The following is a 12,658-nucleotide window of genomic DNA, read 5'->3' as shown; positions in this document are numbered from 1 at the left end:
AACAGTATCGAGCTTCCTCAAAAAGTTAAAAATAGAACTACCCTATGATCCAGGAATTGTATTTCTGGTTATTTATCTAAAAATATGAAAATACTAATTTGGAAAGATATATGAAACCCTATGATTACTGCAGCATTATTTACAATAGACAAATTATGGAAGCAACCCAAGTTGTCCATCGATAGATGAATGGATAAAGAAGATGTGATATACATGTGTGTATACATAATGGAATATTATTCATCCACGAAAAATGATACCTTACCACTTACAACATAGATGGATCTAGAGAGTATAATCCTAAGCAAAATAAGTCAGAGAAGGACAAATATCATATGATTTCATTCATATGTGGAATTTAAGAAACAAAACAAATAATTAAAGGAAAAAAAAGAGAGAGAGACAAACCAAGAAACAGATAATTAACTATAGAGAACAAACTGATGGTTACCAGGGTTGAGCTGGGTGGGGAGATGAAGGAAATCAGTGATGGGGATTAAGAGTATACTTATCAGGATAAACACTGAGTAATGTACAGAACTGCTAAATTACTATATTGTACACCTGAAACTAATACAACACTGTATATAACTATACTGGGATTAAAATTAAAATGTAATACAAAATAAATTTATACCTTAAGGAACTAGAAAAGGAAGAACTAGAAAAGGAACTAATTTTTTTTAAAGCAGAAGAAAATAATGAATATTAAAATGGAGATAAACAAGATAGAGAATAAAAAAAGAGAGAGAAAATCAACAAATACAGAAGTTGGTTCTTTGAAAAGATTACAAATCTATAGCTAGACAAAGAGAGAAGACTCGAACTGCTAAAATCAGGAATGAGAAAGGAGACACTATTACTGACCTTACAGAAATAAAAAGGATTATAAGAGAGTACTAGGAACAACTCTATGCCAACAAATTAGAAAACCTAGGTAATATGGGCAGATTCCTAGAAAGACACAAACTACCAGAACTGACTCAAGATGACATAGAAAAAATACGAATAGGTCTATAATAATTAAACTTCCCACAATAAAAGCCCAGGTTCAAGTGGCTTCCCTGAATTCCAACAAACATTTCAAGAAGAATTAATACCAATCTTACACTAACTCTTCCAAAAAACTGAAGGAAATAATCCTCAACTCATTCTATGAGGTCAGTGTTAATAAAACAAGACAGATGTAAAATTTAAGGAAGAACCAGGCAGAATTAATTCAGTCTGATTCAGTTTGAATCCTGCAACAAAGAAAACACAATAAATGCCACAGCCAAATGCGATTTACCCCAGGAATACAAAAATCACTTAATATCTTAAAATCAACCAACATAACACATCATATTAGCAGAATAAAAAACAAAACCCACACAATTATCTTAACAGACTCAAAAACTTATGTGACAAAACCCAACAAACCAGAAATAGAAGCAAGCTTCATCAATGCAATAAAGACCATCTATGAAAGCACGAATCTAACATCATACTTAATGGTGAATGGCCATATGCGTTCCCCCTGGGATTACAAATCTCACAAAGATGTCCTCTCTCCTCACTTCTATTCCACACTGTACTTTAAGTTTTAGCAAGAAAAAGTAGAGAAGAAAAAGAAATAGAAGGTATCCAGATTCAAAAGGAAAAAGTAAATTTCTATTTGGAAATGACATAATCTCTACTTACAGATTATATTATCCTGCATACAGAAAACCCTAAGGAGTCCACACTCAAGCACATGAACATACAAACAAAAACCCTTTTACAATGAAAAAAACTAGTTCAGCAAGGTTCAAGACACGAGGTCAATATACATAAGTCAACTGTTTCTATACCATTGAACATTTCAAATAAGAAATTAAGAGGGACGCCTGGGTGGCTCAGTTGGTTAAGCAGCTGCCTTCGGCTCAGGTCATGATCTCAGGGTCCTGGGATCGAGCCCCGCATCGGGCTCTCTGCTCAGCAGGGAGCCTGCTTCCTCCTCTCTCTCTGCCTGCCTCTCTGCCTGCTTGTGATCTCTCTGTCAAATAAATAAATAAAATCTTTAAAAAAAAAAAAAGAAATTAAGAGGGCGCCTGGGTGGCTCAGTGGTTAAAGCCTCTGCCTTCGGCTCAGGTCATGATCTCAGGGTCCTGGGATCGAGTTCCGCATCAGGCTCTCTGCTTAGCGGGGAGCCTGCCTCCTCCTGTCTCTCTCTGCCTGCCTCTCGGCCTACTTGTGATCTGTCTGTCAAATAAAAAAAAATAAAAATAAAAAAAAATCTTAAAAAAAATGTTAAAAAAGAAAGAAAGAAATTAAGAAAAAAAATCCATTTAAAAGAACAAAAAGAATAAAACACATAGGAATGAATTTAACAAAAGATGTGCAAGACTCATACATTAAAAATGACAAAATATCACTAAGAGACTGAAGGTCACTTAAATGAGAGGACATTCCATATTCTTCTTACTAGAATGTAGTATTAACACAGGAATGTTTCCCAAATTGATCAACACTTTCAACACAAGCCCTAAGAAAAGTCTATCTGCCTTTTTTGGAGCTATAGAAATGTTAAAAAGTATCACTGAAATACTGGTTCTACTCAAATTAAAATTAAAACTAGGGGTACCTGGGTGGCTCAGTCAAATGTCTAACTTTTGATCTCAGGGTTTTAAGTTCAAGCCCCAAATTGGGCTCCATGGTAGGCGTGGAGCCTACTTAAAAAAAAAATATTAAACAAAACTAAGCTCAGTACTTATAAACAGGATGCAGAATTTAAGAAAGAGCCAGACAGGGGGCCGTTTGGATGGCTCAGTGGGTTAAAGCCTCTGCTTTCGGCTCAGGTCATGATTCCAGGGTCCTGGGATCGAGCCCCACATTGGGCTCTCTGCCCAGCAGGGAGCCTGCTTTCCTTCCTCTGTCTGCCTGACTTTCTGCCTACTTGTGATCTCTGTCCGTCAAATAAAAAAAAAAAAAAGAAAGAAAAGAAAGGAAGAAAGAGCCAGACAGAATTAACCTTGTCCCAAGGACTCCCCGTCAGAACAAAAATAAACCACATGAATTATTGACCAGGTCAAAAATAATGGTATTTTCCGACAGTTTATGGTTCAAAGTCTGAAACTATTAATATTTTCACCTTAAAAAATTTTAAGTCTAAACTGTCATAAGTTAAAGGAAAAATTTAAGAAGGATTGGCCCAGTATTAAATTTCAAAAAGACTATATAAAAATTATGTGTAAGAGTCTCAGAATATATCTTGTCACAGAAACAAAAAGAAAAGCCCATTTCACATAAAATATTCTTGGAATAAAACCAAATTCCAAAGTGTAATTTTAGAAACTTAAAACATAATTCTGGGAAAAAAAAGGACCTTAACATCAACATACTCTCTTTTTAAACCATAATTATCTATAAGAGAGGAAGTAAGAATATAAATGGGAAAAAGACAGTCTCTTCAACAAATGGGTGTTGGGAAAACATGACAGCTACATGTAAAAGAATGAAACTGGACCACCTTCTTAAACCTCACACAAAAATAAACTAACAAAGAATTAAGGACCTGAAACCATAAAACACCTAAAAGAAAACAAGGACAGTAAACTCTTGGACACTGGCCTTAGCAACAGTTTCCTGGATCTGTCTCCTCAGGCAAGGGAAACAAAAGCAAAGTAAACAACTGGGACTATATCAAACTTAAAAGCTTTTGCACAGCGGAAGAAACCACCAACACAAAAATGGAAGAAGTTATTTGCAAATGATGTATCTGATAAGGGGTTAATATCCAAAATGCAAAAAATGCATACAACTCAACAAATCCCCAAGTAACCCAATTAAAATTGGGCAGGGGACCTGAACAGATATTTTTCCTGAGAGAACATACATATAGACGGCCAACAGACACATGAAAGGATGCTTAACATCATTAATTACCAAAGAAATGCAAATCAAAACCATGATGAGAAAATACAGCTGTCAGGGAGGAGTCAAGATGGCGGAGAAGTAGCAGCTGAGACTACTTCGGGTAGCGGGAGATCAGCTAAATAGCTTATCTAAAGATTGCAAACACCTACAAATCCAACGGGAGATTGAAGAGAAGAAGAACAGCAATTCTAGAAACAGAAAATCAACCACTATCTGAGAGGTAGGACTGGTGGAGAAGTGAATCCAAAGCGACAGGAAGATAGACCGCAGGGGGAGGGGCAGGCTCCCGGCGAGCGGGCGGAGCAACGGAGCAAAATCAGGACTTTTAAAAGTCTGTTCCGCTGAGGGACATCGCTCCAGAGGCTTAACTGGGGTGAAGCCCAGGCGGGGTCAGCGCGGCCTCAGGTCCTGCAGGGTGCAGAAGGATCGGGGGTGTCTGAGTGTCGCAGAGCTTACCGGTATTAGAACGGGGAAGCCGGCTGCAGAGACAGAGCCGAGGAGTGACTCTCAGCTCGGGGTTGCCTTGAACGGTCGCAGGCTCGGTCAGCTCGGAGCGCGGCCGGAGGCCAGGGTGACGGGAGTCATTGGGCGCTGTTCTCTGAGGGCGCACTGAGGAGTGGGGCCCCGGGCTCTCAGCTCCTCCGGGCCGGAGACCGGGAGGCCGCCATCTTCATTCCCGTCCTCCGGACTCTACTGAAAGCGCTCAGGGAACAAAAGCTCCCGAAAGCGAACCCGAGCGGATTACTCAGCCTGGCCCCGGGTAAGGGCAGTGCAACTCCGCCTGGGGCAAAGACGCTTGAGAATCACTACAACAGGCCCCTCCCCCAGAAGATCAACGAGAAACCCAGCCAGGACCAAGTTCACCTACCAAGGAGTGTAGTTTCAATACCAAGGAGAGCGGCGGAATTCCAGAGGAGAAGAAAGCAAAGCACGGAACTCATGGCTTTCTCCCCATGATTTTTTAGCCTTGCAGTTAATTTAATTTTTTTTTTCTTTTTCAATTTTTTTTTCTTTTTCTCTTCTTCTGCTAAATTTTTTAAACTTTTACCGTTTTCTTTTTTAAACGTTTTTTAAATAGTTTATCTAATATATATATTATTTTTTCCTCTTTTTATATTTTTTCTTTATTGGCTTTCTTTTTTAAAATAGTTTTTTTTTTTTTTTTCTTTTTGAACCCCTTTTTATCCCCTTTCTCCCCCCTCACAATTTGGGATCTCTTCTGATTTGGCTAAAGCATATTTTCCTGGGGTTGTTGCCACCCTTTTAGTGTTTTACTTGCTCCTTCATAAACTCTTATCTGGACAAAATGACAAGGTGGAAAATTCACAACAAAAAAAAGAACAAGAGGCAGTACCAAAGGCTAGGGACCTAATCAATACAGACATTGGTAATATGTCAGATATAGAGTTCAGAATGATGATTCTCAAGGTTCTAGCCGGGATTGAAAAAGGCATGGAAGATATTAAAGCAACCCTCTCGGGAGATATAAAAGCCCTTTCTGGAGAAATAAAAGAACTAAAATCTAACCAAGTTGAAATCAAAAAAGCTATTCATGAGGTGCAATAAAAAATGGAGGCTCTCACTGCCAGGATAAATGAGGCAGAAGAAAGAATTAGCGATATAGAAGACCAAATGACAGAGAATAAAGAAGCTGAGCAAAAGAGGGACAAACAGCTACGGACCACGAGGGAAGAATTCGAGAGATAAGTGGACACCATAAGACGAAACAACATTAGAATAATTGGGATTCCAGAAGAAGAGGAAACAGAGAGGGGAGCAGAAGGTATACTGGAGAGAATTATTGGAGAGAATTTCCCCAATATGGCAAAGGGAACAAGCATCAAAATTCAGGAGGTTCAGAGAACCCCCCTCAAAATCAATAAGAATAGGTCCACACCCCGTCACCTAATAGTCAAATTGACAAGTCTTAGTGACAAAGAAAAGATCCTGAAAGCAGCCCGGGAAAAGAAGTCTGTAACGTACAATGGTAAAAATATTAGATTGGCAGCAGACTTATCCACAGAGACCTGGCAGGCCAGAAAGAGCTGGCATGATATATTCAGAGTTCTAAATGAGAAAAACACGCAGCCAAGAATACTATATCCAGCTAGGCTATCATTGAAAATAGAAGGAGAGATTAAAAGCTTCCAGGACAAACAAAAACTGAAAGAATTTGCAAATACCAAACCAGCTCTACAGGAAATATTGAAAGGGGTCCTCTAAGCAAAGAGAGACCCTAAAAGTAGTAGATCAGAAAGAAACAGAGACAATAAACAATAACAGTCTCCTTACAGGCAATACGATGGCACTAAATTCATATCTCTCAATACTTACCCTGAATGTGAATGGGCTAAATGCCCCAATCAAAAGACACAGGGTATCAGAATGGATAAAAAAACAAAACCCATCTATATGTTGCCTACAAGAAACTCATCTTAAACCCCGAAGACACCTCCAGGTTTAAAGTGAGGGGGTGGAAAAGAATTTACCATGCTAATGGACATCAGAAGAAAGCAGGAGTGGCAATCCTTATATCAGATCAATTAGATTTTAAGCCAAAGACTATAATAAGAGATGAGGAAGGACACTATATCATACTCAAAGGAACTGTCCAACAAGAAGATCTAACAATTTTAAATATCTATGCCCCTAACGTGGGAGCAGCCAACTATATAAACCAATTAATAACAAAATCAAAGAAACACATCGACAAGAATACAATAATAGTAGGGGATTTTAACACTCCCCTCACTGAAATGGACAGATCATCCAAGCAAAGATCAACAAGGAAATCAAGGCCTTAAATGACACACTGGACCAGATGGACATCACAGATATATTCAGAACATTTCATCCCAAAGCAACAGAATACACATTCTTCTCTAGTGCACATGGAACATTCTCCAGAATAGATCACATTCTTGGTCCTAATCAAGTCTCAACTGGCATCAAAAGATTGGGATCATTCCCTGCATATTTTCAGACCACAATGCTCTAAAGCTAGAAACTCAATCACAAGAGGAAATTGGAAAGAACCCAAATACATGGAGACTAAACAGCATCCTTCTAAAGAATGCATGGGTCCACCAGGAAATTAAAGAAGAATTGAAAAAATTTATGGAAACAACTGATAATGAAAACACAACGGTTCAGAATCTGTGGGACACAACAAAGGCAGTCCTGAGAGGAAAATATATAGCGGTACAAGCCTTTCTCAAGAAACAAGAAAGGTCTCAGGTACACAACCTAACCCTACACCTAAAGGAGCTGGAGAAAGAACAAGAAAGAAACCCTAAACCCAGCAGGAGAAGAGAAATCATAAAGATCAGAGCAGAAATCAATGAAATAGAAACAAACAAACAAAAAAACAATAGAACAAATCAACGAAACTAGGAGCTGTTCTTTGAAAGAATTAATAAGATTGATAAACCCCTGGCCAGACTTATCAAAGAAAAGAGAAGGACCCAAATCAATAAAATCATGAATGAAAGAGGAGAGATCACAACGAACACCAAAGAAATACAGACAATTATAAGAACATACTATGAGCAACTCTACGCCAACAAATTTGACAATCTGGAAGAAATGGATGCATTCCTAGAGACATATAAACTACCACAACTGAACCAGGAAGAAATAGAAAGCCTCAACAGACCCATAAGCAGTAAGGAGATTGAAAACAGTCATCAAAAATCTCCAAAACAAACAAAAGCCCAGGGCCAGACGGCTTCCCGGGGGAATCTACCAAACATTTAAAGAAGAACTAATTCCTATTCTCCTGAAACTGTTCCAAAAAATAGCAATAGAAGGAAAACTTCCAAACTCATTTTATGAGGCCAGCATCACCTTGATCCCAACACCAGACAAGGATCCCAACAAAAAAGAGAACTACAGACCAATATCCTTGATGAACACAGATGCAAAAATTCTCGCCCAAATACTAGCCAATAGGATTCAACAGTTCATTAAAAGGATTATTCACCACGACCAAGTGGGATTTATTCCAGGGCTGCAAGGTTGGTTCAACATCGCAAATCAATCATGTGATACAACACATTAATAAAGAAAGAACAAGAACCATATGTACTCTCCATAGATGCTGAAAAAGCATTTGACAAAGTACAGCATCCCTTCCTGATCAAAACTCTTCAAAGTGTAGGGATAGACGGCACATACCTCAATATTATCAAAGCCATCTATGAAAAACCCACCGCAAATATCATTCTCAATGGAGAAAAACTGAAAGCTTTTCCGCTAGGGTCAGGTACACGGCAGGGATGTCCGTTATCACCACTGCTATTCAACATAGTACTAGAAGTCCTAGCCTCAGCAATCAGACAACAAAAGGAAATTAAAGGCATCCAAATCGGCAAAGAAGAAGTCAAACTATCACTCTTCGCAGATGATATGATACTCTATGTGGAAAACCCAAAAGACTCCACTCCAAAACTGCTAGAACTTGTACAGGAATTCAGTGAAGTGTCAGGATATAAAATCAATGCACAGAAATCAGTTGCATTTCTCTACACCAACAACAAGACAGAACAAAGAGAAATTAAGGAGTCCATCCCATTTACAATTGCACCCAAAACTTTAAGATACCTAGGAATAAACCTAACCAAAGAGACTAAGAATCTATACACAGAAAACTATAAAGTACTCATGAAAGAAATTGAGGAAGACACAAAGAAATGGAAAAATGTTCCATGCTCCTGGATTGGAAGAATAAATATTGTGAAATTGTCTATGCTACCTAAAGCAATCTACACATTTAATGCAATTCCTATCAAAGTAACATCCATTTTTTTCAAAGAAATGGAACAAATTATCCTAAAATTTATATGGAACCAGAAAAGACCTCGAATAGCCAAAAGAATATTGAAAAAGAAAGCCAAAGTTGGTGGCATCACAATTCCGGACTTCAAGCTCTATTACAAAGCTGTCATCATCAAGACAGCATGGTACTGGCACAAAAACAGACACATAGATCAATGGAACAGAATAGAGAGCCCAGAAATGGACCCTCAACTCTATGGTCAACTCATCTTCGACAAAGCAGGAAAGAATGTCCACTGGAACAAAGACAGCCTCTTCAATAAATTGGTGTTGGGAAAATTGGACAGCCACATGCAGAAAAATGAAATTGGATCATTTCTTACACCACACACGAAAATAGACTCAAAATGGATGAAGGATCTCAATGTGAGAAAGGAATCCATCAAAATCCTCGAGGAGAACACAGGCAGCAACCTCTTCGACCTCAGCCGCAGCAACATCTTCCTAGGAACATCACCAAAGGCAAGGGAAGCAAGGGCAAAAATGAACTTTTGGGATTTTAACAAGATCAAAAGCTTTTGCACAGCAAAGGAAACAGTGAACAAAACCAAAAGACAACTGACAGAATGGGAGAAGATATTTGCAAATGACATATCAGATAAAGGGCTAGTGTCCAAAATCTATAAAGAACTTAGCAAACTCAACACCCAAAGAACAAATAATCCAATCAAGAAATGGGCAGAGGACATGAACAGACATTTCTGCAAGAAGACATCCAGATGGCCAACAGACCCATGAAAAAGTGCTCCATATCACTCGGCATCAGGGAAATACAAATCAAAACCACCATGAGATATCACCTCACACCAGTCAGAATGGCTAAAATGAACAAGTCAGGAAATGACAGATGCTGGCGAGGATGCGGAGAAAGGGAACCCTCCTACACTGTTGGTGGGAATGCAAGCTGGTGCAACCACTCTGGAAAACAGCATGGAGGTTCCTCAAAATGTTGAAAATAGAACTACCCTATGACCAGCAATTGCACTGCTGGGTATTTACCCTAAAGATACAAACGTAGTGATCTGAAGGGGCATGTGCACCCGAATGTTTATAGCAGCAATGTCTACAATAGCCAAACTATGGAAAGAACCTAGATGTCCATCAACAGACGAATGGATAAAGAAGATGTGGTGTATATACACAATGGAATACTATGCAGCCATCAAAGAAATGAATCTTGCCATTTGCGCCGACGTGGGATGGAACTAGAGGGTATCATGCTTAGCGAAATAAGTCAATCGGAGAAAGACAACTATCATATGATCTCCCTGATATGAGGGGAGGAGATGCAACATGGGGGGTTGAGGGGGTAGGAGAAGAGTAAATGACACAAGATGGGATTGGGAGGGAGACAAACCATAAGTGACTCTTAATCTCACAAAACAAACTGAGGGTTGATGGGGGGAGGGGGTTGGGAGAGGGGGTGGGGTTATGGATATTGGGGAGGGTATGTGCTATGGTGAGTGCTGTGAAGTGTGTAAACCTGGCGATTCGCAGACCTGTACCCCTGGGGATAAAATAATCGTTTATAAAGCTGTAAAAAAAAAAAGAAAAAAGAAAAAGAAAGGATGAATACCCAAGTTTTGTAGCAACATGGACGGGACTGGAAGAGCATAATGCTGAGTGAAATAAGTCAAGCAGAGAGAGTCAATTATCATATGGTTTCACTTATTTGTGGAGCATAACAAATAGCATGGAGGACAAGGGGAGATGGAGAGGAGAAGGGAGTTGAGGGAAATTGGAAGGGGAGGTGAACCATGAGAGACTAGGGACTCTGAAAAACGATGTGAGAATTTTGAAGGGGTGTGGGATGGGAGGTTGGGGGCACCAGGTGGTGGGTATTGTAAGAGGGCACGGATTGCATGGAGCACTGGGTTGTGGTGCAAAAATAATGAATACTGTTATGCTGAAAAAATAAAAAAATTTAATAAAAAAAAAATAAATAAATAAATAAATAAAAGAAAATACAGCTGTCAGGATGGCTAAAATAAAAAAGACAAGAAATAAAAAGAATTGGCAAGGGTGTGGAGAAAAGGGGCCACTTCGGCACTGTTGGTGGGGATGCAAGGAGGTGCAGCAGCTATGGAAAACAGTATGGAAGTTCCTCAAAAAATTAAAAATAGAATGACTATATATGATCCAGTAATTCCACTGCTACTTACCTGAAGAAAATGAAAACTCTAATTCAAAAAGACATATGTACCCTTATGATTATGGTAGCATTATTTCCAATAGCTAAGATACAGAAGCAATCCAAGTGTCCACCAAAAGATAAATGGATAAAGATGTGAGATATGTATACGATTCAGCCATAAAAGAAAAAAAATTTTGTTATTTGTCTTAACACTGATGGACCTAGAGGGTATTATGCTAAGTGAAATAAATCAAAGACAAACACCATATAACTACACTTACATGTGAAATCTAAAAAAAAACAAAACAAAATGAACAAATAAAAGCCAGAAATAAACTCCAAAATAAAGAGAACAAACCGGTGGTTCCTAGGAGGGGAGGGTAAAGAGTGAAAGAGGTGAAAGGGATTAGGAGGTACAAACTTCCAGTTATAAAATAAATGAGTCACAAAGAAGAAAAGTACAGTATAGAGAGTACAGTTAATAATACTGTCACAACTCTTTATGGTAACAGATGGTAACTACAGCTTCTGTGGTGAGCACTGTGTAATGTACAGAATTGTCCAATCACTAGGCTAGATACCTGAAACTAATAAACTTTGTACATCAACTATACTTCAACAAAAAATTAAAAAAAAAATTTAAACCCCACAATTCTAGAAGTATCAACAAAAGCCAAAGATTAATGTAAGTCATTAATCAGAGATCAGCTGCTTGACAAAGCTGGTTCAAAGTGGATACAAGAACAGGTGTCTACTGATAGCAGAAAAAAGAATGCCAGAATAAGACATGTCTAATATGACACTGAAAGGATGTACATTAATTTTTTGCCTTATTTCTTATTTCTAAGTTTTAGATAATTTTTCTTACATAATTCATAAATTTCTGACCGTTATTTTTTGAAAAAGTCAGGTGGATTCTGTACAAACAAATAAGAAAGTAAGCTTAAATGATAATGAAATAAAAAAATCTAAAATGGGCGCCTGGGTGGCTCAGTGGGTTGAGCCGCTGCCTTCGGCTCAGGTCATGATCTCAGTGTCCTGGGATCAAGTCCCACATCGGGCTCTCAGCTCAGCGGGGAGCCTGCTTCCTCTCCCTCTCTCTCTGCCTGCCTCTCTGCCTACTTGTGATCTCTGTCAAATAAACAAATAAAAGCTTTAAAAAAAAAATCTAAACTAATTTAAACACATCTTAAGAATGTTTCCACTCACATTGATGCACTCTTGCTTTTTTTTTTTTAATTTTTATTTATTTATGAGAGAGACAGAGTGTGAGAGACAGCCGCCGAGAGAGGCAGAGGGAGAAGGAGAAACACACTCCCAGCTGAGTGGGGAGCCAGAATCCAAGCTCGATTCCAACACCCTGGATCTCGACCAGGACAAAGGCAGATGCTTAACGACGGTTCCACCCAGGTGCCCATTATTGTATCTTTAATGATATTCAGTCTCACAATGCAATCGCGAATCAGAGAATGTCATAAAGGTACTTCATCAATTAGCAATGACAATGTGACCATCTGCCACATTAGGGCTGCCACCACTGACAGAAATGAAATCTGCCAAATGGATGGGACCAGCCCTGGGTTACTATACCTATCAAGCAAGATGGTGTTCACTGTAAACTTGCAATGAACTAGGAACATTAAGAACCAGGGGCAGTAAAAGAGACGCTTCTCCTTCCCCTTACATACATGTTAAGTATTACCTTTACCAGCTCTGGCTCTTCTGGCTGAAGGTGAAGATCGTTATCTGCCTGGGAATCTTCAGGATTCTGAGAGGATACAGGATAAGATCTTT

General features: G+C 38.8%; 1 protein-coding gene across 13 annotated transcripts in view; it reads right to left on the bottom strand.

The window, feature by feature from the left end:
• Positions 1-12,658, bottom strand: part of LOC125087259 (zinc finger protein 624) — a 51,616-nt gene that overhangs the window by 28,590 nt on the left and 10,368 nt on the right. For 7 of the 13 annotated variants that reach the window (XM_047707412.1, XM_047707413.1, XM_047707415.1 and 4 more), the window contains one exon: positions 12,567-12,632. The exons of 5 other annotated variants lie outside the window; for them this stretch is intronic. In XM_047707412.1, coding sequence (XP_047563368.1) covers positions 12,567-12,632 — 66 coding nt within the window. Of the gene's footprint in view, positions 1-12,552; positions 12,633-12,658 lie in introns of all 13 variants that reach the window. One more of the 13 variants, XM_047707423.1, reaches the window with a different exon arrangement.

Source organism: Lutra lutra, chromosome 16 (genome assembly GCF_902655055.1).
Source record: "Lutra lutra chromosome 16, mLutLut1.2, whole genome shotgun sequence".
NCBI classification, from domain to species: Eukaryota; Metazoa; Chordata; class Mammalia; order Carnivora; family Mustelidae; genus Lutra; species Lutra lutra.
Note: the sequence above shows the minus strand (reverse complement) of the source record. Positions and strands in the feature narration are given on the sequence as shown.